The following is a 24312-nucleotide window of genomic DNA, read 5'->3' as shown; positions in this document are numbered from 1 at the left end:
TAGATTCATGTAAATAATTTAATTACCTTGCACAGCTATGAAATCTCTTGGTTTCCGCTTCCATTATTAATGATGAATGTTAACTATCAGAGGACATTGGCTGAGGTTTCCTGACATACTGGGGGAGGGGGTTTAGGTGTCCCTAGGCAGCCATACCAGGCTTGTCACTGATCAAACTGGTCCCTGCCTCCAGCTGATCCCACCCCGCTCTGGGATTGACTGGGAGATACATTATGTACCTTGTGATGGAAGCACCTAGCACCACCTATGAAAAGACTTATCAAAAAACACAGAACCTGAATGTGACCAAGCCTCTAGTCCAACTGCTTGTGCATAGCAAAACACAGGGCACAGCGGAGCAAATCAGACCACACCTGGTGACACAATCAGAAAAATCTCAGCTAGAGGTGAGGAGACTTGTCCAGAGTCCCTCAGCTAGTGGTGGAGCTGGGATTTGAACCCAAGCTTATGAGCACGGCATTCTCCTGAGACCACATGAGAGGCCAGAGAAAGCGCAGCTGGGCTGCCCAGAGGTGAACAAGGACCAGAAGAGCTCAGAAGCAAGGAGGGCACTTCTGCTGCAAGGGGCAAAGTCCGTCATCCTGTTCTCTCTCTAGGCCGGCTTTCTCAGCTTCTCAACTGATCTCAAACTCAAACTCCTGGGATAACGAGTACAGTGGCCTTGCTGGAGACGTATCAGGAGCTGGCAACCAGCAGTGAGCAGGGAGTCTTCAGGAAAAGTGGTCCAACTACTCCCACATATAAATCACACACACACGCGCGCGCGCACACACACACACACACACACACACACAAAGGTGCGGGATGGAAAGGGAGTTTACAGATTAGCAGAAGTAGTGTGACCAACTTGTCGCAGTTTGCCTGGGGCTTTCCCGGTTTTAGCCCCAAAAGTTTTATACCTCAGGTCCTTCCCAGCTTTACAACCCAGAAGTTCTGTATCCCAGTCCAACCAGGACAGCTGGGTTGCCATACTAGGAGGTACATCAACCAATCCCAATGTGTGGGTCCTGGATGAGTCCTGATATGGATGAAAAATTTTTTTTTTAAACTGAGGAGCCAATCAGGGACATTGAAGCATTGCCTGGATATTGGATGATAATAAGAAACTACTGTTAAACAAAAGAGTAACCATGTGTGTTATGCACATTAACTACACCTAATTGTGGTCATCTCTCAGCAATAGCTACACACAGCACACCTGAAATGAATATAAAGCTACATGTCAATAACATCTCAATTTAAAAAACTGTTAAAAATATATAAGATGATACTGTAGTAATGTTTGAAAAGGTTTTTTTTATTTTTTAGATGTATGCACTAAAATATTTAGAAGTGAAATGATCCAATGAATTGGGCTTGCCTCAAAATAATCCAGAGGTGTGAGAGGCAAGTGCCTATGAGCCAACAATTGTTGAAACTGGGTCCACATGACTCATTATTTTATTTGCTTTGTTTTTGTGGTTTTGAATTTTTCCATACTAAAGAGTAAAAGGAAGACAGAGAAGAAGAGAGGGAAGGAAGGAGAAAGAAAGAAATGATTGTAGGAAGATACACATTCTTGGAGCCAAATTTGAACACTTGAAATTTACAAGTCTGATCTAGAACACAGATCAGTAAACTTTTTCTGTAAAGAGCCAGGGAGTAAATATTTTTGGCTCTGTGGGACAAATGGTCTCTGTTGGAACTACTGAACTCTGCCCTGGTGAATGCGCATGGTTGTGTGCAATAAAACTTTATTTACAAAAATAGGCAGCCAGCTGGATTGGGTCAGTGGGCTGTAATTTGCCAGTCCCTGGTCTAGAAGGATACCAGCTGGATGCAGTTCCACTACCTACTTGCTATTGTGACTTTACGAAAGTCACCTAACCTTTCCAAGTAGTAGTTTCCTCCTCTGTAAAATGGTGATAATAATAGTAACTATGTTAGAAGGATTAAATAAGATAATGAATGAATAAATGCAGCTGGGTCTAAATCACAGTGAACAGGTTCTCCACAAACAGCAGACTGTTATCAATCTGTCATACCCTACAAGAATATTTTGTTCACTGCTTAGAATAGCGTCTGGAATGTAGTAGAAGTCCAACAAATATTTGTTGAATTGAGATGAATGATTATGCCTTCCCCCATTAAGAGAAGAAGGTATGGATAGGAGAATATGGTCTTCTCACTACTTTTCGCAATGTCAAGGTCTCCCCACCTTGTACCTTGGAAAGGAAACATTTAGAACGGAGACCTCCAAGTCTTCCTTCACACTACAAGGAGTCAGGTTCTGAGAAGAACTTCCCAAGAGGTTGTGTAGCTGAGTTTGCTAAAAAGTCAGGAACATTTCAGTGTGATCGCTTAATTTAAGGGGTGGTCCAGGTAAGCGGGCCATCCCAAGCTCTGATCGTCAATGTGTCACAGAAACAGCAAACTGCTCCACCTGGCCCTCATGGGCCCGGTTGGAGACTGCAACGTGGGCTGGAGGTGCCATGGAGAAGCTGAGCCAAAGGGGGAAGTTTTCATCCAATCGTGGCTGCCGTCTTGTTTGGATTGGAAGTCAACTCTCAAATATTGGAGCAGGGCTCGCTGGTTTTGACTCTCCTTCCACAGAGAACCTAGGGGGTATGTAAGGTCTTGGTGTAGGCAAATCACGTGAAAGAATGAAACAAAATGGCAACAGATCCTGGCTCTGATGGGCAAGAACTAGAAGCAATTCATTCTCAGCCGCATGATTTTCTTTGTCTTGACTTTGGGGCAAAATATATAGATGATTAGGGTGGTGGAGATCTGCACACTTTCAGGGCTTTCTACACCCCGAGGTAGACACCTGTCTTCCCTCTCTGTTTTGCTGAGAATTACTCTACCATTCCTCCGAGAGCAAAACCACAAACACCTGTAGGAACCTAGCAGTGGCTCCACAATATGAAGGGGTAAGATAAGAGGGAGAGGCGGGTGGTGGGAAGCATGGATGGACAAAACTGGTAAGAGGCTGGATGAACCCTGACAGCCAGCTGGCTAGTCTATGATCTTTCTTCTACCTGAGATGGGTCACAGCGGCTGATGTTTGTACTGAGGCATCTTCCTGTCCACAGCTGACTGCACCCGGCTGACACTGGTCACAAGCTAGGCTAATGATCTTCATTACCCCAGGAGTTTGAATTTGAGACTGGTTGATTTTGATTTGTCTGAGCTTCAGTGACTGTGGGGTGAACCCGGAGGCTGAGATGGCTGTAACAGGTGCCACTTTCTAACATGTGCAAGAAAGCCAGCCTAGGGAGCGGGAAGGATAAGGGACTCTGCCCTTTGCAGCAGAAGTGCCCTCCTTGCTTCTTGGCTCACCTGGTTCCTTGTTCACCTCTGGGCAGTCCAGCTGTGCTTTCTCTGGCCTCTCATGTGGTCTCAGGAGAGTGTTGTGCTCATGAGCTTGGGTTCAAATCCCAGCTCCATCACTAGCTGAAGGACTCTGGGCAAGTCACTTCAACTTGATGAGCCTCAGTTTCTTCTGTAAAATGGGGAGAATACCAATTCTTTCCTTATAGACTCCTATAAGGATTAAATGGCACAACTGTGTGTCTGGCATACAACAGATGTCTCATAAATATCATCGCAGCTAACGTAGTAATAAATTCTCTTTGTGAAGGCTAGCTTGAGTGGATGTTTGTTTTTTGCACTCTAAGGCTTTCTCTAAAAACGGGCCTCCAGCTGCCCTCAACACCAACGCCTCCCACTCCGAGGCTCAGAAGGGGCTGGGGGTCTCCTTCCCTCCCCCACCAAGACCTAGACTGAGACAGAACACAGACATACGGGATTACTCCTGATGGCCCAGGAAGCCCCGGTGTTGCTGTGCCCCCACCCTACTCATTACAAAAAGCAACAGGCGAGGCAAACAGATGGCAGAGAGATGGCTTTTTTCCTCTCCTCCTAAATAACAAGGTGAAAAAAAAAAAAAAGGAAAGGAGATGAACAGATTTCTACCGTCTAGGAGATCAAAGAGAAATGGCCATTTTCACTGATAAAACCTCACTCAGATGCTGTCCCTGAGCCCAGGCATCTGATCTCCTGGGGTGGGACTGGGAAGGGTCTGGCTTGCTATTGCCTATCGATGTATCATTAATTTCTTTTTGTTTCCTGCTATGGTGTACACCCGACTCAAGGTGAGAGAACGCAACTAGGCTGCGACTTCTCAGATTGATAGATTGCGTTTCTGTGCCGGGTCCGTTTCATGCTTGGTGACTTTGCAGCAAAGCAATTATCACTGTGGAATGCATAATGGCCTAATTAATAACTAATGTCAGGTTGGCCTCTGAGCCATGATTATACCTTGGCAAGCCAACTTTTTTTTTGTTTAAACATTCCAGGAGAAAAATATTATTATAATTGACTGGTTAAATTGTCAAAGTGTCCCTACCCATGGACGTGTAAGCATGTAAGGCCTGGAACAGAGAGGTGTTCTGCTGCCAACTGGCCGTGTGACCTTGCTCAGCATCTCAGCATCTCTGTGTCTGCACCTGTAAGCAGAGCCACCTTTCTGGAACTGAGTGGGATACCTGCATACACACACACACACACGTTTATGTACCTCTTACTCATTGCTATATCCCCATTGCTTGGCACATAGTAGGTGCTTAGTAAATAATGGTTAAAGTAAATGACTCTGGAGTCAGACTGCCTGGGTGCAAATCTTGTTTCTGCCTCTGATGAGCAGTGTGACCTTGGGCAAGTTACCTAACCTCTCTGTGCCTCATTCCTCTCATTTGTAAAATTTTGATAGCATCTGCCCCATAGGTGGTCATGAGGAATAATGAACTGGTATCTGTAAAGTGCTTAGAATGCTGCCTGGAACATGGAAACCACCATAGCAATGTTTGCCAATATTACTATATGTCAACATTCATGTAATAAATACTTATGTGGCAACCATTGTGTGTCAGGCTCTGTGTTGGACCTGGGAACAAATAGTCTACAGAGTGCACCCTCTTTCCTTTGGTTAGGGAGCGACAAACATTATTTGAATAGACAAATAAATATATAATTACAAGTCAGGCTAAATATTGTGTAGGATGCCATGAGCGTATGTAATAAGGAGGCTTGATTAAATTTGGGAAGTCACAGAGCCTCGCCTGAGAAAGTGACATTTGAACAGCAATCTGAAAGACGTGTAGGCCTTATGTCAGTGGTTCTCAGCAATTGTGCCCCTCAGGGGACACTGTCTGGAAACACTTCTGGCTGTCCACCTGAGGAGAGGGATACTACTGGCATCAAATAGGTGGAGGTCAGGGCTACTACTCAATAGTCTACAATGCAGAGGACAGCCCTCGCAACACAGAATTATCTGGCCCCAAATGTCAGATGTGCTGAGGTTGAGAGCCCCTGCATTAAGCAGACAAAATAGGTGGGGAGAGAGCATCAAGCAGAGGGAAGAGCAGGTGCAAAGGCCTTGAGGTGGAGAGAGCATGCTTTCAAGAAAGTGCGTAAAGGATGCAAAGAGGGAAGGGGACCGGATGAGAGAGAAGCTACAGGATGAGTGGCAGAGGGCCTCACTGGTGGTGGTCAGAGGTCTGGATTTCATTCCAGTTTCCCTGGAAGTTACTGGAGGGTTATAAGCAGAGAGGCCTGTCACGTGTCTGCCTTCTTAAGAGCTCACCTGGGCTGCTGGCAGAGAGCACTGGGTAAATTAATCTGGAAAACAATGGAGCTGGATTCTGTGATACCTCATTTCTGGGAGAGACAGAGATGTCAAAACCACATCCCTGTCTAATGAAAGAGGCCCATCCAGAGGGGGTGGCAGAACGGCCTAGGGGACACAGGTGAGGATAGGGACCTGGAGGACCAGAAAGTCTCACAGCCAAGGTCACATTTGGGTGGAGCCTTGAAGGACAAGCAGGGATTTGCCTGGGAGCTTATGGAGGAAAAGCATTCTGGGAGAAGGGAACAGAATGTGCAAAGGCTCAGAAGGCCTGCACAACAGCTCTCTGTCCAGGATAACTCAGAGTCAAGCTGTCAGGAAGACAGGAATGAGCACAATGAGCTTTCCTTGTCTTGGATGATGGAAACGTTTTGCTGCTTTTACAAGGCAATTTTTTTTTTGGCAATTATTTGTCAATTATCTTTGCAATTATTATAGGAAAGAAAATTAAAGCACAGAGATTTAAAACACTTTTTATAACTCAAAGATGCTAGGGGTGGGGCACCTGGGTGGCTCAGTCGGTTCAGCATCCAACTTCAGCTCAGGTCATGATCTCACAGTTCATGGGATCTCACGTTGGGCTCTGTGCCGACAGCTCAGAGCCTGGAGCCTGCTTTGGATTCTGTGTCTCCCTCTCTCTGTCCCTCCCCCGCTTGTGCTCTCTCTCTCTCTCAAAAATAAAAAAATATTAAAAAAAAAAAAGACGCTAGGGGTGCCTGGGTCGTCAATTGGTTAGGCATCCGACTCTTGATTTTTGGCTCAAGTCATGATCTCATGGTTCATGGGATTGAGCCCTGTGTTGGGCTCTGTGCTGACAGCACAGAGACTGCTTGGGATTCTCTCTCTCCTTCTCTCTCTGCTCTTCTCCCACTCGTTCTCGTTCTCTCTCTCTCTCTCTCTCTCTCTCTCAAAATAAATAAACATTAAAAAAAGATGCTAGTCAAGTGGAAGATCAGAATGTGAATCCAGGTCTCACACAATTAAGTAGACCGTAAAATAAAATCTGGGCATTTCTCTTGAACCAATATCAATCAGGCTGCAACCTCTAATCCTTTGTCTTCTTTGAGATGCTCTCTCTCCCGTCTCACCCCAGGGCAAGGGGTTAATAGCTGGGACTGGTGTCCGGAGTACACCTCCCAGAAAGATCTGATCTTCATAAACTGAAGCTCCTGGGCTGTTCACCCAACCTCCTAGCTGTTTAGACTTCATGCCTCAGTATGCTCATCTCTACAATAGGCACAAAACAATCTCTACCCCAGAGGCTTGTAGCAATGATGTTAAAGGCCAGTACTTGTAGAGAGTCTAGAAGAATGTCTGGCACATACTGAGCACATAGGGGGGTTTGGCAGCTGCTGTGGTTACTGATGTTGTTATTAGTAATAGTATCCTCACAGCCTGCAGAGTTTCTGAGGAACCTGCTAGTCCAGCATCCATCCTTTCTTAATCCAGTTTTTGGTCTGACTCAATAGGAAAAAGGATGGGGATAACAGGGACCATTTGTTGAACACCTACCATGTGCTAGGCATAGTCTTATGGAATCCTCTGGCAACAACCCTTTTAGGGAGGGACAAAAATTATCCTCATTTTCCAGGTGAAGGAGATGAGGCATGGGAGGGCAGGTCACCTGCTCAAGATCACACCGCTGGCGACAGGCAGAGCTGGGGTTGAGTCCCAGAGGTCCCTGGCTCCTAGAAGTTGGGTGTTCAAACCAACGGGGCTTGTTTTCCCAAGATCCCAAAACCAGCTCTGCCTCCACCTCTTTTTCTAATGGGGGTCACACCCTGTTGCCCTCCAGAGCTTCTATCTCCATCTGTCGCGTCAAGACTGGGCCCCACTTCCAAGCTCTTTCACACCAGGCTTGTCTTTGCCACTTTCCTGCCCCTGCCTCAGGCCAGGACACCGTTATTGTTTTATGTCTCAAATGCCCCAAATCTAGACTCTTGAATCAACCCTCTCTACCTCACACACCTCTAGAGGGATCTTTCTAGAAAAGGCTTCTGGTGCTGCTGTCCTTACATACCAAAAGGGACTCTGTGGCACCTCCTCCGCCCATGAAACAAAGCACAGACTCAGCTTGGCATTCAGGGCCCCTCTGTCACCCCCAAATGTGTTTCCTAGCCTTGTCTTCTCCTCCAATCTCTGCATATTGTAGCTCCAGATAGGTTTAGTGGCATTGCCGGCTCAACAGCCATTGAGGAATGATTACTCTTCATTTTAAGCTTTCTGTGTGCTATGCACTTGGCTAAGCGACCATCTCATTTAAACCTCATGACAAACCTGTACAGTAGGCACCATTTTATTGATAAGGAAACTGAAGCTTGGAATGAGGGTAAGTGACTTGCCCAAGATCACCTCTCCAGTGACCAAACTGGGGCTCAAACCCAAATCTGCCTGATGCCAAGGCCTGTGCTCTTACCGACACATCTCATCCTCCGTGTTCCATTCTATCCGTCTTCCTAACCTGAGCGGGGACTTCACCTCCTCTGGGAAGTCTTCTCTATTGCCTGCCTACAAAATAATCACTTTCTCCATGGCACATGTAGGACGTTTTCCTCCTACTTCACATTTGCTTTATTTCTTAGTGAACAGTGAATGTGGGCTGCTAACGGGTGACCTGGCCTTCTTGTTGGACAGAGCTCACTTCTTTCCTTAGCCAGTCCAGCACAGAACAGGATGCACGATAGGATATAACACCGGACAAACCATTAAAATGCTTCCTTGCTCTTGATTTGCTGCACCCCTGGATTTGGCAGGCCCATGAATTCCATCTTCTGCTCATCTGTCCAAAACGTATGGGCCTACTGTGTAGAAAGCTGTTTTCTGGGCTCTATGCTGTTTACCAACAGCTAATGAGGGAGGTGCTCCATCAAGCAGGGAGTCCACAGTGCAGCAGAGTTATATGCTCACATAATCCTGGGTTTTCCTCCCCGCCTTAGGCACACAATGGTAGACTCTATTTTCAGCCTCCCTTGAAATTGGATATAGTGTTATAATTGAGTTCCGGCCAAAGGAATGTGGGCAAAAATAATGTGGCCACTTCCGGGTCTGGACCTTGAAAACTTCCCGAGACCCGCCATGTTTTCTCCACCCCCGCCTGTATCAACCAAACGAAGGGGACTCCAGGATACAGTGGAGGGCAGAGCCAGATGACATGAGATGTCTGGATCCCTGAATGACTGCACTGAACAGTCCCCATCCCCCATCAACCAGCACTAGATTGTGATGTGAGTGAGAAAGAATCTCCAACTGTGTTCCATGTTGCTGCAGGAATGAGCCCACGAGGACTCATGCAGACCCACATGGGTTCAAATTCCAGGTCTTCTACTTGGTGGCTAGCTGATCATGATGTCTCAACCTCTGAGTCTCAGTCTCCTCCTTATAAAAGAAATGCAATCATCTCTATTTTAGAATTCTCTAGAGTACTCCACAACATCCCAGATATCAGACAACCAGCCTTGAGTGTGGCACCCGGTAGGTGCTCAATCAATGGAAATATCCTCCTGCCCCCTGGCCTCATCTCTGTGTCTCAGTCCCTGGGTCTCAGGGCAGGGTCCCTGCTTGGTTCTGGGACATAGGATTTGGATAATCTTAATCTTTGCTGGTCTCTACTAATATTTGATTTTATGCATTTTAATTGTTATTATTTTGTGCTTGTGCTGGGAATAATTTTATTACAGGGCAGGAGTTTTAAACCTCAGAGGAGAAGTAAATGAGAGACCTTTGTCTGTTGTAGTGTGGGCTCTAGCGCCAGGAGAGTGGAAAGAGAGGAGACTTTAGGAAGTGGTCTTTGAGGGTGGGGAGGTAATGGGTGCCAGTGTGCCAGGGTGAGCCTGGTTCAAGGTGATGATGTGCTTGGCAGGGTGAATCTGGGGGTGACAGAGGCCAGGGCACAGGTGAGGGCCTGGGCACTTAGGATACCTCTCCCTGGCTTTTAGCCCACGAAAGTCTCACTTCCTTCCTGCCTCAGGGCATTTGCACATGCTGTTTCTTTTACCTGGAATACCATTCCTCCTTTCCTAGAGTTTTAGCCACATCTTAACATTCCTACTCTTGCTTTAGTTCATAATTCATTTCCTCCTGGAAGCCCTCCCTGACATCCCAGGATGCTCTCATAGCCCCATGAAGTTCCCTGTCACAGCTCCTTCTGCAGATGGTAATCATACTATATTTACTTGTTGTGTGAGCACCTGAATTATGTCTGTCTTCCCTCAGAAGGTCACCTCTGGGAGGGGATGGATTTTGTCTTCTTTGCACCTGTGCCTGGAACAGTGCCTGGCACACAGAAGGTGCTCTGTAAATGTTTGCCGACTAAATAAATGAATAAGTCAATTTACTCTCTTCTACACCCTGTACACCTAAAAGCAGGGGTCAGCAAACTACTCCAGCAAAGGGCCAGATAATAAATATTTTTGGCTTTGCAGGTTCTGTTGCAATTACTGAACTCTGCTGTTGTGATAGGAAAGCAGCCACAGACAACATATAAATGAATGAGCATGGCTATGTTCCTATAGAACTTTATTTATAAAAACAGGCTGTGGCCCAAGGGCCATAGTTTGCTGACCTCTAAAGCCTGCCATTTGTGACTCTGTTCTCATGTGGTACAAGGATTATTTCTAGTGGTGTGCTAGGGGCTGGCCTGTAGCAGCTCGCAAAAGCCGATTGCTAAACTTTCAGGAATTTTGCAAGCTGGTTGTTAAACATAGTCATTATTAAAAATTAAATCAAATGAACCTACAATTATAATAAATAATTTATATTAAAAATAATGATACCACAAATGGAAGAATCTTGAGGACGTTACACTGAACGAAATTAGCCAGCCACAGAAAGTCTACAACGACCGCATGATTCCACTTCTATAAATTACTTAGGGTAGCCAAAATGAGATTCAGAAACAAGAATGGTGGCTGCCAGGGGTGGGGAATGGGGAGTTATTGTCTTAATGGGTATGGAGTTTTAGTTTGGGAAGATGAAAAAAGTTACGGAAATGGATGGTGGTGATGGTTACACAACGGTGTGAACGTACTTAATGCCACTGAACTCTACACTTAAAAATGGTTCAGACGGTATAAACTTGAAGTTACATGTATTTTGCCAAAAAAAATTGGGGGAAAAAAGGAAATCCATATTCAGTACTCACTACTTCCTAATTGATTACATTTCACTACTCTCTGTGCTCTGAGGTTCCTTACATCTATTACATCCGCGTGGTGAGATACTACATGAGTGCCACTGAGCATGTCTTCCCAATTCCATGTTGGCAGCTTGAAATTGGCCACAGTGGAAGTATTTACACCATGGAAAGCGGGAGGTGATCCAAATACCTCCCTCCCCCACCCCCACCCCTGCCTGTTGTTCAGTATTTATCAGCACACCACTGGTTATTTCCATGTGTCTGGCTTCTCCAGTAGATGGTAAGCTTCTAGGGCAGAACTCCTCAAACGCTAGAATTCCAGCAGAAGCTTTTAAAATCCTGATGCCCAAGCCTCATACTAGACCAAGAATGCTGGCCTCTCTGGGGTGAGACCCAGGTCTCAGTGTTTTGTTTTGTTTTTTTTTAAAGCCCTCAGGAGATCCCTCTGGGCAGTCAGGGTTGAAAGCCATTGGGCTGATCTAAGGTTGAACATCTCAAACTTCAGTGTGCACGCAAATCACACTAAAGCACCTTGTTCAACTGTAGATTCTGATTCAGGAGATCCGGGGGAGGATGTTGGGAGGCCAAGACTGCGTTTCTACCCAGGTGATGCAGATGCTGCTGGTCCATGGACCACACTTTAAATAGCAAAGCCTTAGATGGAAGGAGGCTGCCAGTTACTTAGAGGAAACGGTTTCCTTTATGCTTGGTGACCATGTGGTGATCTGCCTGTCTCTCCCACCTTCCCCCTGAACAAACAAGGTGGGCATTGTAAGAACCCATTTTACAGGGCAAGAGCCTGAGGCTGGTGAAGTGACCTGCCCAAGGTCCCACAGCCAAGAGGCAGTGGTGGGGCTTGGACCCAGTTTTTCGAGACTCCAAATCCAGTGTTTTTGCTTTCATTAGCTGCCTGACTGAGGCCACTCTAGGTATGGGGATTACATGGACCTGAAAATGCATCTGGGTCCTTTTCTTGGCTGTGTGACCCTAGGGGGGTTTCTTACCCTCTCTGGGCCTCATTCCTGCCACTCAGGGCAAAAGGAGGGGCTGACTGTGATACTGTGATGAGGGCCTCCTGCAGGGCTCACCTCACAGAGGACACTCACATCCAGGAAGGTTCCTGCTGTAGTACCTAAACTTGGGGATGGCACTTCAAGGGCCCCACCATGGTAATAATAACCCTAGGGGGTCATGCAGTTCAGCCCTCTGAGCTAGAACAAAGGGAAGGCAAGCATGGGGCCTTTTGGGTGCAACTGCATTTTGCCTTGGCAGCTTTCAGCATGTCTGTAGTTAGTTAATACACTGCTGGATGATTTTAGAATCAGAATCAGACTCGTCGCCATAACCACGGTCAGGGCTTAGCCTCTGATACCCATCTCTGCTTTCTTTGCACCATTATTTTAAACCTTTCCATCTATAACTTCAATTGATCCTCACACTTACCTTGTAAGATAGGGACTATAAAGAGTCCCATTTACAGATGAAGGAATCAAGGTGCACAGAGAGAAAAATAACTTGCCCCAGGTCATACAATTAGCAAGCCGCAGAGCAGAGGTTTGAACCCAGGCTGTCTGGCTCCAGAACTGTGCTCTTAACCACTGCACTATGCTGCCTTTCAAGTAATTTATGTGTACGATGCAAATGTGCCTTGTGCCCCAATGTACTCTGAGTTCCCCAGGGACACAGGCCCTGTCTCTCTTGTAACCTGTAGTGTCCCGAGGGCCCCGAACAGGGTCTGCACATAGCAGACGCTCAGGAAATAGTTTTTGAATGAGGGAATGAGTGGGCTAGTTTAATCTCTCCCATTCCACATTCTGGTCATGTGAAACTCAATCACAGCCGTGACTGTCAGCGGCACCAAGGGGTGTGTGTCCGTCTGTCTGTCTCTCCCACTAGGCCGTGAGTGTCATGAGGAACAGAACCTGGGGTGCTCACTGCCATATCTCTAGAGCCTGGCACCCACCCTGGTACACAACAAGTGCCAAATAAGTGTCTGCTGTAGAGTGAAGGTCTCAGTGGAACTGAAAAGGGAAGCAGGGGTGTGCATAGGTGTTCTAGGGACTGCTGGCTGGAGAGTAAAGGGCAACAACACTACATGATCATGATTCTACAGTCCCGCCTCTGGGAGGTTTACCCCACATCAAGCTCTTTATCTGCATGGATCCTCCCAGCCTCCCTGGGGGTGGGGACTGTTACCATCCCTATTTTACAGTCAGGGAAACTAAAAACCGCGCCAAAGGACAGAGCTGGGATTTGAACCCAGGTGCAAATCTAGGCTTATGTCATTTCCACTCCACCAAGGGCGCCTGATGAATAAGTAATTTGTGTTCACCCTCTCACTGTGCGTGCTTAGCATTGTTCCTGGCAGACAGCAGGTGCTCAACTGTATTCTGAACATGAGTGAATAAGAATGCTCACCACCTCAGCCCCGGCATCTTGCACTATCCATGCCTGGCACATAGTAGGTGCTCAACAAAGATCTACTGGATGGATGCAGGAGTGACTGCTGGTGTTGTGGGCTAGTGGCTGCGGTAGCTTCTGCTTTGCTCCCTGCCACCCCCAGGCAGACATGAGCGCTAACAGACACTTGGCTGACAGCGCCACGAGATGGATGCGCGCCTGGCGGCCTCACCTCCCCGCCGACTGGCCCCGCATGGCCTTCCATAATGCAGTCCATTAAAAGGCTTGTAAATTTTCATACACGAAAGCCTACCATGGCGTCAGCATAGACTAATTGTTGTTAAATGTGCGGGAATGTTACCGCCACACCGCTGGAGCGATCACTCTTCCCAGCCTGGCCCAGACGCCGACCCATTCCTCTGCAGGCGGAAAGCTTACAACGTTCACACAAGGCCAAAAAGCAATTCGTGTCAAAAAGATCAATAATATAAAAATAAAGCATGAGAATTCTAGTTAAAGGGAATGTCATATAAATATGTGGTTCACGTCCATGATTCCAAGATTAAAAAAAATCAATCAATATCGTTCTTTAGATGATGTTATTTCTAATGAGAAATACCCGGAACAACTGCAAATAACTGCTTAACTGGGGGGAAAAAAGCATTAATAATTTACTTTATAAGGCATATGATACCGAATGAAAGAGGATCGCTGCTGGTTCTTAATTTGGTTGTAATGCAGCGTGACAGGCTCAATGATGCTTTGGTGGGTTCTTAATATTAAATTCAGAAGGATGTTCAGCTCATTCTAAGTTTTACCCCAAGCTGGTCAGGGTAAAACCAAAGGGGCAAGACTCATTATGGAAGCCAAGGAGACTTGTGCCATCAAAGTTATTAAGTCATCAAAGAGGAGGGAGTAGGGAGAGTGTGTGTACACGTGCAAGCTGGGGGCAGTGGGAGGGACAGAAGTCCCTCTCATTGCATCTTGCGAGCGACACCCTGTTTACAGAGCCACTTCTATATGCCAAGTTCTGGGCTGAGTGTGCAGACCTGGGTTTGAACCCCAGCTCCCTTTATGGGCTGGGCTTCCCTGGTGGATTCTGTCTGAAAAAGCTCAGCAAAGTCACTTCTGAAAGGCATGCATCCGGCTGAGTGATGAGGTCCTCCCCAGCCCTAACCACCTGCAAGTGTCCAATTCTGGCCTTCAATCTAGAGTCCACATCCTCGGTGTTTCCTGTACCGCCATGCCTCTGTTTAGCCCTCCAAACTGAGGTTTCCATCTTCCAGACTCTGCTCTGTTGGTGAAGAGCTGTGTGAGTTTAGACCAGCGGCCAACCTCTCTGAGCCCCAATTTCTCACCTGTAAGAGGGGACGATACCAGCAGCACCTCTCTCACTGTGTCGCTGAGAGGCAGTGAAACGTGAGAGGCTTTACTAAAGGCTCAAAAAACTTTGCTGGCTAAAAATCCAGACTGAGCTATTCACCACCACATGCTGGCTGCTGAGTCTCAGTTACCTCACCCGAGAAATGGGTGAGACCAGAAGCCTACTCATGAGGCTTGTGGGAGGAATAAATGCGATGAGACAAGTCTCAACTCGTCTACTTGAAATGCCAACTTAAGTTCAAGGAGCACTCACTACATATGCTGGGCTTTGCTCCTGGGGTTTTTCATGTATTGACTCAATTAATCCTCACATGCACCCTATGAGGTGGGTACTATTATTATCTCCACTTAGAAAACAAGAAAACCAAGGCCCAGAGAGATTTAGTGACTTGCCCAGGGTCACACATCCAGGAAGCAGAGAGCTAGGATGCAAGCCAGCGCCAACCTGGCTCTAGAACCTATGCTTGCCCCCAGTGCTTGTCTTTCCCGTGGGTCCTTCTGGTCAGCAAGGCAATTTCTTCCTGGTCTTACTGGCTGGTCAGGACTACATGTGTCTAATGTCAGTTGTCGCCCTAAGGAGGCCTCACTTACAAAGGATGGTCATGACAGTGCTGGGAGCCACTGAGAAAGGGTAGTTTGGGGAGCAAGAGAGTTAAGACATCAAAAATAGCTGGACGAGCAAATAATGTAAAAAGGCAAAAAGAAAAAAAAAAGGCCCTGAAATTAAACTTCAGCTTAAAGGGAATGGCAGGAGTCCTGTAGGCACGTGCAAAACAAAGGGGAGCACAGGGACCAAATTAGGACATGGCACGTAGGGCTGGGGGGTTGTGGCCTAGGTAGGAAGACACATGTCTGTCTCAGGTGATCTGAACTGTGAGGTCCCCCTCCATGTCTTTCTCAGGCAGCTTGCCTGCAGGAACACAGATTGACCTGTTCAGAATCTTGTCCTGGGTTAGGACTCCCTTCCTTGCCCATGACTGCCTGGGAGGGAAAAATGATCCCCAGTGTTCAGGGCTGGAACAGACAATGTCAAAGCCAATGATGACCTCAGGCTCTGGGCACTGGATGGAGGTGGTGTAAGAGGGGTACAGCCCCCTCCTCTCAGTCACCGTGCCTCCATGCCATCTGATTAGCAGTTGGAGGGATCCTACTGAAACCTGAGTCAGACCTGGTCCCCCCTCTACTATAAAGTCTCCTATGGCTCTCACCTAATTCAGAGTCACAGCCAAAGCCCTTAAAGTAGCCCCAAGGCCTTGAATGATCTGGCGCCTGTAAAGATGACTTACGCTAAGTGTCATGGTGGACAAGTACAAGGACTGTGCTGTGAAAGGTGGCAGGGGTGGGAGGAGCGGTGTCCAAGACTGACCAGGGTGCAGGGTTGGTCAGGGAGGGCTTCCTTATTCCCCGAGGATCTGACACTTGAAAGGAGTGAATCGGGCAAAAAGATGGTCCAGGGAGAGCATTCCAGGCAGAGGGAATAGCAAGTACAAACATTCTGAGCTAGGAACAAGTTAGGCTGCCTGCTGCTCGAGGTGAGCGGCAGGCAGGGGCCAGATAATGCTGGGGCCCACTGGCCTTGGGTTTCTGCCCTAAGGACTTTTCTGATCCCACACCACCTTCCTGGGCCTGAATCCATGCCCCCTAGCTTCTTTCCCTGCCTCAGGTACAGACTTGGGCTCTAGATGAAATGCTGGTCCTCTCCTCTCTGTGCCTCAGTTTCCTCATCTGTAAAAGGGACTAATCACAGAACCTCTCCCTGATTAGAAATCTTATGAAAAACACATGATATAACCATTAGAAAGTATGCAGTATATAGTAGCATGCAATAAAAGTCACCTCGGGAGGCGATGTGACTGATAGATCCTGGTAGGTGGATGTGGTCAAAAGAAGAGAATTCCCAGCTCTCTGCCCATCATGAAAGTGAGAGGCACTCAGGGTAGAGAGTGTTGGGCACCTTTGGCTGGGTGAAGTCTGCAGGGAAGGGTCTGTAAGGCTTCAAACTACAGCAGGTTATGATATCTTACATCTCCAACCATGGTGGCACCCCCGAAACCCATGTGAACCAGGGGGAAAAGCGTCCCCATCCCATTTGACAGATGGCACAGTGGAGGACATCTAACTGGACTAGAGTTAAACATATCCATTTGTTGGTTGGTTGGCTGACTGGCTGAGTCATCAACTCAGCCAACAAACACTCACCGAGGTGGAGCTGTCAAGCTGGGGGGCACCGGGCTTTGCTTTGCCACCTAAATGGCCTACAGGGGAGGCAGTGAGACTCCACCTTTTGCTTCCTTGCAAATCCCTGTTTCACCACTACCTTTCTGCTCCTCTGCAAACAGACCTTCCATCTGCTCTGACCTTTAGCCATTGGGGTTTGTCTCGGAGTTGTGCCCCAATCCCATCAGAAGAAACACAAGGAGAAGAGACAAAATCATCCAAACTGTTGACACTCCCCCCTGGGCATCTGCAGGGCAATGCCAGGCCCGAAGCTGAGCAGGCGGTGTGCCTTCTGTGTGCCCTGGCTTCTGCTCCAGGAGCACCCAGAACTCTCCCTCTGGAGTGAGGGGAGATGGCCGCACGCGGAAGGGATGAAGGCCTAAGAACTTGGTGCTGGGGGAAGATGTCTGGAGAGGGCGGAAATCTGACAAAAGGCTGAGAGAAGGGAGCTGAGGTGGAGGAGAAAAGGGAGAAGGTGAAGAGAGACGGAGGGGAGAGGAGAGAGGGAGAAGGGAGCTGAGGATCAGGGGAAAGAGGGAAAGAACTGGCAGTCTGTAGATCCTGGCTGTTCTGGTGATCTGTTGCTGTGTAACCAGCTGCTCCAAAATGGTGTGGCTCAAAACAATGACTTCTTATTGTCTCTCATGGCTGTGGGCTGATGGGGCTCAGCTGGGCAGTTCTCTTGTTATTTCTCAGGCAGTCCGCAGCCAGATGGCAGCTCAGCCGCACTGGCCTGATGGCTCCACTGGGCTGGATGGCCAGCGTGGCTCCCTGACTCACGCCTGGTACCTTAGTGCTCCTAGCCCCTCTCATCCACGTGGAGCGTCATCCCCCAGGCCCCCTCTGTACAGGGTGGGCTTCTCACAGCAGAGTGGTCTCGGGCAAGTCACACTTCTTACACGAAGGTTGGGCTGCAAGCAGCAGGAGGCAGAATCACCAGTCCAGCGAAGACCTCCAGCTGGTACTGGAAGAGGGTCACCTCCACCACATTCTAGTGACTGAAGTGGACACAGGCCCAGACTCAAAGAATGGAAGAAACAGGCTCCACTTCTTGAGGGGGTAATGCCAGACACATTGTAGTTATGCAGGGGATGAGTGTGAACGTGAAGCTCAGAAAAGAAGCAGAAGTTCTAAGAGGAAACTAAGAGGCCTCCCGTGAGCTCTTGACGTGACTCCTGGACATTATTTCAATCATAGGGACCGAACTCCTAGTGACATTCCTTGAGGGCATAGATGGTGTCTCACCATCTTTGGGCCTTCCACAGCTTTCACTTGGAGCCCGGCACATAGTAGGTGCTTCACAAGTATCTGTTAAGTGGACCTGCAAGGCTCCAAGCAGAAAGGAGGCCCTTCTGGGGCTTGCACAAATACTTGCCCTCCCCCACATCAACAGGTGTCTAGTTAACTGTGAGGTCGTGACCCTCACTAGGCCCAGCATCTAGAATACCACCTGGAATGCAGTAGGGCTTCAGTAAAGGTTTGTTGAGTGAACACATGATTGCATGGACTCAACAGATGATGAATATGTCTCTCACAAGTGGCACCTTGGTCTCGTTTCTAAGCTCCTAGAAGGGGGTCATGCCACACAAGCTCCCTCAGACCTTGACAGAACAGAGAGAGAATATCTTGGCCTTATGCCACCAAACACACCCACCACAATGAGAATCAGACTCGCCAGCCACCTGACAGAGGATTTCACTGAACCTCATGCAATCCTATGAGCTGTCACAGTGGAGGAAACAGTGGCTCGGAGACATGAAGTCACTTGGCCAAAGTCACATAAGTTTGTCAGTGTTCAGGTGGAACTCAGACCCTGGACGTCTGATGGCCATGCTCTCCTGTCTCCCCTGGAGATTAGAGGCTCTGCATCAGCCCCCGTGGTTCCCAAACTGAAGTGTTTCCATCAGGCCCAGGTTAATGTGTCTGTTCCAACTCAACCAAAGGGTTTTCCATCATTCAGGCTACATGTCCTTCCTGGTGGAAGAAGAAGGAAGCAGAGAGAAAAAATTCTCACAGTGGCCCTGCCATCTTCCTGGCTGGGCCAGTACACACACTCCTTAGAAAAGTTTCACCTCTGGTTTAGCATAACAAAACTTTTAATTTAGATGTTTTCATCTCCCTCTCCAAGTAAAAATAAGTTTAAAATAATGACTGTAATAAATGAAGGTAATTAATTGTAGTTTGTTCCTTTACTGTCTAGTCAGCTTAATTTTACCTTTTCAACTAATAATGAGAAAATAATTTTTGTGCTCGGAGGGTTAATGATATGTAACTGCGAGAGCTGCTAATTGCATGTTGCAATCCATCCATCAACAACCCCATCTGTGCGACTTGATTATGTTTGCTAAATTATTGCTTTGAATTATCTTTCATAAAGCAACTTTTGTAATTAGCGGGGCTTTCGTCTTGCTCTTTTCTCTGAGCGCAAGGATATTCAAACTTTGGCCATTTCAAGCTGTCTCCATTAAGCCACCTTCTCTGGCTGTCTTTGTTTCCCTGAGCAGGGGGAATCAAGACTGTCCTTTAAGCAATCAAGGCAGAGAGAAAAAGCTTCCTTGATTCACAGCAGGGCAAATTCACTTCCTCTCTGCACCCCTCCCACCAGCACACGCATACGCATGCACACGCGCACACACACACACACACACACACAAAAGAAAAAGAAAAAGAAAAAGAAAAAGAAAAAAGAAAAAAGAAAAAAGAAAAAAGAAAAAAAAAGCCCACACATATACAGAATAAAAAGATAAAAAGGATGCCCAGATTCAGTATATACCAGGGCTGGTGAAATGAAATTAAAGAATGAACTTGAACATGTTATATTTCAACAAGAGGGCCATACTGGGAAAGAAGGAATATTCAGCCCCGGCGTTTTATGGGCTACTTTATGTGACTTGAGATGGTGTTTGCCTCAGGGAATATTCCTGGGAGGTGATTAATGCCCTCTTGGGAATTCTCCGCTCTGAGCCTGGAGCCTGGTGGATCGGGAGAGGGAAGTGGCATAAAGGATGAACCCTCATTAAAAAAATTAAAATGAAAATCAAATTTGGATTATGAACGGCTTGTGCATGAGCAGTTTGTTCTGGACGAAGACGAAGATGCTTTTTATTAACACCTTTCTTTGGCGGCGTTTCTCCCCGGAGGCGTAGGGAGGGACATGGCGGCTGCAATGGATTAGTCAATAGATCATGAGGAAAGCAGGGGTTTCAAGAATAAAACTCCAGATAAATGTAGTCTTTTTGGTACATTAAAGGGACGATGGAAAGCCCTCTTAAGAAAATTAACGAAGTTATTTGGAGATCCTCAGCTATTAAAACAGTGTGAATTCAACATGCCACATGAATTTGGAAATGAGAATTCAGCTTTGTCTTCCCTTTTGGACCAACTAAAACCTTCTCTCCCTCTGTAAGTTACTGGGTACCAACAGTGTACCAGGCGCTGTGTCAACTGCCTCCACCCTTAGTTCTTTGAATCTTTACTATTAACTTCCATTTGCCAGAGGAGGAAAGCTGCAGCTCAGAGAGGTTAAGGAACCTCTCCCTAGCCACACAGCTAGGTAAGCAGCAGTGCTGAGACTAAAGCTAGGCCTGCCTCAGTCTGATTTGTACATGCTTTCTGCCATACTGCACTGATTGTTTTCTGGACCATCACCCAAACGAAACACTGAACTCTTTCTCCTATGGAAAAAATGATGTAAGTCACACCTGCTTCCTACAGGGACAGAAAGCCCCCTTCTTCTGGAAAAAAGCCTTGAACACCCACTTAGGAAAGAGGCAGATTCCAGCCCATGCATAGCAGAGGCCAAATAAACCTGTACTGGAGGTGACTGATAACAGGAATAATAAAATAACCAGGACTACCAACATAAGGCAATGTTCTAAGCACTCCATGGGCATTAACTTTGCTCTTCCTCAATCACAACCCTATGAAGGAGGTACAATTATTACCCAGTTTTACAGATAAGGAAACAAAAGCACCGAGAGGTTAAGTAACCTGCATAAGGTCAAACAGTGAGGAACTGGCAGAGGTAGGGTTCAAACCCAGGTTGGCTCCAGAGTCTGCTCTTTATCGCCCAGTAGCTTTCAATGTGCCAGGCATTACATTAAAACCCTTCCCTGCAATAGACCTCAGTTAGTCCATAAAACAACACAAAAACGTCTGGAGTGTCTTTATTCCCATGAACAGATAGGGAAACTGAGGCTCTAAGTGGCTAAGAGAAGCTCCGCCCACAGCCCAAGCAAGGGAACAGCTGAAAAAGCGCTGCTCAGTGCCTGTCTTCAGGCTGGGCAGAGAAATCAGCTGCCTGAGAGGTCTTGTGTGCTGAGCATCCCTCATGGGACCAGGGCTTGGCAGATGGGAACCTCTTTTTTTAAAAAAACACAAAGCCATGACAACAAATTCCCAACATTATTGGTCTTCTTTCTGGTTTGTTTTTCCCCCTTCAGCTCAGGCACCTCACAACCAAATGAATCAATACTGGATGGCCCTATAAATAAATAAGCACATCAGTCAACTCAGTAATAAAATGAAGGGATGAAAAATATGGAAATCAGCGACATTTGTGTAAATCCAGTTATTGTTTACTTTAATATTGCCTTATGCGCTTACGCGGTTCCAAAGAGACAGATTTAAAGTAATGTGGCGCTTGGCGGATGACAGACTTAAAATGCATCACCATCGGAGAGTTCTGAGAAGGGCCAGCCCTTCCAAGGTCCTGCCTAAATCCAGGGGAGACTGAGAAGAGCCCCCTAAAGATGGAACATTTGACAAACAGCTTCCCCTTCCACTACCCTGCCTCAGTGTAATTCCATTCTCTTCCTAGCCCGCCTCCCTTGCCTGCAGGACAAGTGGACGTTCTCAGAATCCTGGTCACAAAGTCAAGTCAAGAGGAGAAATGGAGGAGGTTTGGCCTCATCACAGGGCTCCAGGAAGGCAAGAGAAACAACTGGCTGAAGACAGCTCAGCTGCTGCCAAAGGAACAGGGTCCGATGGGTTGTCAGGAAAGAACATGAACAGTGTTGATTTTATACTCAGATGGTGGGTCAGTAGAGAGGATTTCAGGGTGGGCTGGTAACTGTTTGGACTTATCTGTAAGACTGCCTTAGAGAATCAAAGCAGAGCAGAATGCCCGGGGACAGCAAAGGTCACTGAAGACAAACCTCTTGATTTAAAAAATGGGAAACCAAGCCTGGAAGGTGAGGTGGTTCATTCAAGGTCACAGATACTATGTATAGCAGAGCTGGTGTAAGGCTGGACAAAGTCTAGGAAGAGGGAGATTTCTTGGGATCAAACACTGGAATCCCATCAAACAGAATGGAGAACCCATTCTTACTATGTCACCATTGGCTGATCCAGAGAGAATGGGGCAGAGTTTGCAATGGGGGTAGGCAGGTTTCTCCCAAGCTTCCAGAGGCTGCTGGCCTCCTCTGGCAATTCCAGGTGGGACAGGAGAGGGAACCAGGGAATGTTTTTGTGACATGCCATTGGCCTTGGGTCTTACCTCAGCTTGGAAGCTTTTTAATACAGGAGCCACCATCTCTCTGATTTCCTGAAAAAGAGATCAGCGAAGAGTTCACTACAGTGCCAGGTGGGATACCCCCATGGCCCCTGCTTGCAGTGCACTGTTGTCCCCTAGGTCAGCATTACCCAAATGTGTCCCGTGGGATGTGCATCTGTGGGATTTCATAAGGGTTTCTCATATATACACCTACACACAGATACACTCACACATACACACACACATGGTGCCAAGCCAAATCAGACTGGGAAAGAAAGTCCAACATCAAGTTTCTTCCCTGCAAGACTTTTTGGAACCTTTAGTATAATGCACCTTGTGCATTTCTGGAAGAGGGGGAAGGAAATAGCATTTCCCAAATAGATCTGATCGTGGAATACTCTTTTATGCAAAGTACTCATGGGGATTGGTGGTGCATCATGTGACACTCTTTGGAGTGGGGGATTGGCGGGGGGGATGGAGAGGTGGCCTCAACTCTCCACACCCAGCACCATGTCACTGAAGTCTCTTCATAAAAACCTCTGTCCTTGAAGCATTTGCTCAGGGCTGTCTCTTCCAGGTGGCCATCTCTGCTTCCCCTCACCCAACTGCCCCTCTCCGGCAAACACTTCACTTTGCATTTTAGCAACATAACTTCTGTATTTGTCTCTCCTTCCTCACCAGAATGTGCAGCTTTTGGGAACTTGGCAGGGGCACCTCCATGGTGCCCAGATCAGAGGAAGGGCTCTGTGAATGTTTAATAAACTTTATGGCAGTGGGCTATCTTCAGAAGGGAGCATCCTACTTCTGGACCCCAACTTCCTGTCTTTCACAAACGACCTTGAGGTTCCCAGCCCCAAGGGCTTCCCTGCTTGGCTCCTGTGAGTTCTCCCCAGCACACAAGAGGGAGGCCTTTTAGAACCTAGTGTTGCAAGATTCCAACCCTAAATGCTTCAGTTTCCTCTGAGACCCACTGGTGATTCCATGACTGCTGTCAGCCATGGCCCACAAGAAACTCCCATGGAAGGAGGAGATGTGAAGGGCTCAAGAGTGTGGGGGAGAGAGGGGCAGTGGGGAGAAGTGGAAAGGAAGACGTGGGCACAAGATACTTAAGTTTAGGTGAAGAATAAATTCCTTAATTACGAAATAAGGTTGTGCTACTGTCCCTGGAAATTATCTCTCTTCTGGGTCCTGGGCACCCCTCCTCACTGATCGGGTGTTTCCCAGGGCTCCTCAGAGCCAGTGATATAGTGATGGCATGCTGGGGATCTTCAGGAAGCACACAGGAGTTCATGTGAATCTATCTAGCGGATTTGATCACAAGGAACTATGGGGTGCATGGGCTGAGCCATGGAAAAGGAAATGCACAAAAACCTAGGTCCCACGTTGTGAACTCAAATGTCCACAGAGGCCAGGGGGAAGTGGACATGAGGGAGGCAGGCTGGGAGGTCCCGTGGCAAATCTTGGGAGAACTCAAGCACTGTGTGATGGGGGTGGCAGTTGTTCAGCTCCAGCTGGTGACTGCCATGTGGGCATGAGCCTCTGTGTGACCAGATCTACCAAAGAATCTCAAAAGGTACTGGAAATTTGAGGTTTTGGGTGAAATCTTCTGAGATGTTAAACGTTGGTAAACTTACTGTAAAACTTGAGTTTACAGACCAAATAAAACACACCAGTAGGAAACCTCTGGTCCAGGTTCAGGAAACATTAGTGCTGGAAGGGGCCTCAGAAACCATCTCTCCAGTCCCCTGAATTTCCAGAAGGGGAGACCAAGGCGCTGAGAGGGGCTGGCTTGCTCAAGTCTCACAGTGCGCGAGTGGCTCAGCTATCATCTGAATGCAGGTCAACAGACAACCCAAACCAGCTGTCGGTACACTTGAGAGCGTTTAAGGGATTCAAATCTGAGGGCCAACTTTGGGCCAATGCTGACCATTTCTAGAAGCTCCTTGTCCTGTATGCTTCACCCTTAGGGGGGGAAGCTGAGCATAGGCACCAGCA

At 47.4% G+C, this 24312-nt stretch overlaps 1 protein-coding gene across 11 annotated transcripts in view; it reads right to left on the bottom strand.

Moving 5' to 3' along the window:
* Positions 1-24312, bottom strand: part of CUX2 (cut like homeobox 2) — a 282708-nt gene that overhangs the window by 79705 nt on the left and 178691 nt on the right. For 9 of the 11 annotated variants that reach the window (XM_045041718.1, XM_045041720.1, XM_045041719.1 and 6 more), the window contains one exon: positions 22321-22368. The exons of the other annotated variants lie outside the window; for them this stretch is intronic. In XM_045041718.1, coding sequence (XP_044897653.1) covers positions 22321-22368 — 48 coding nt within the window. The remainder of the gene's footprint in view (positions 1-22320; positions 22369-24312) is intronic. 11 annotated transcript variants of the gene reach the window in all.

This window comes from Felis catus, chromosome D3, assembly GCF_018350175.1.
Source record: "Felis catus isolate Fca126 chromosome D3, F.catus_Fca126_mat1.0, whole genome shotgun sequence".
In the NCBI taxonomy this organism is placed as follows: domain Eukaryota; kingdom Metazoa; phylum Chordata; class Mammalia; order Carnivora; family Felidae; genus Felis; species Felis catus.
Note: the sequence above shows the minus strand (reverse complement) of the source record. Positions and strands in the feature narration are given on the sequence as shown.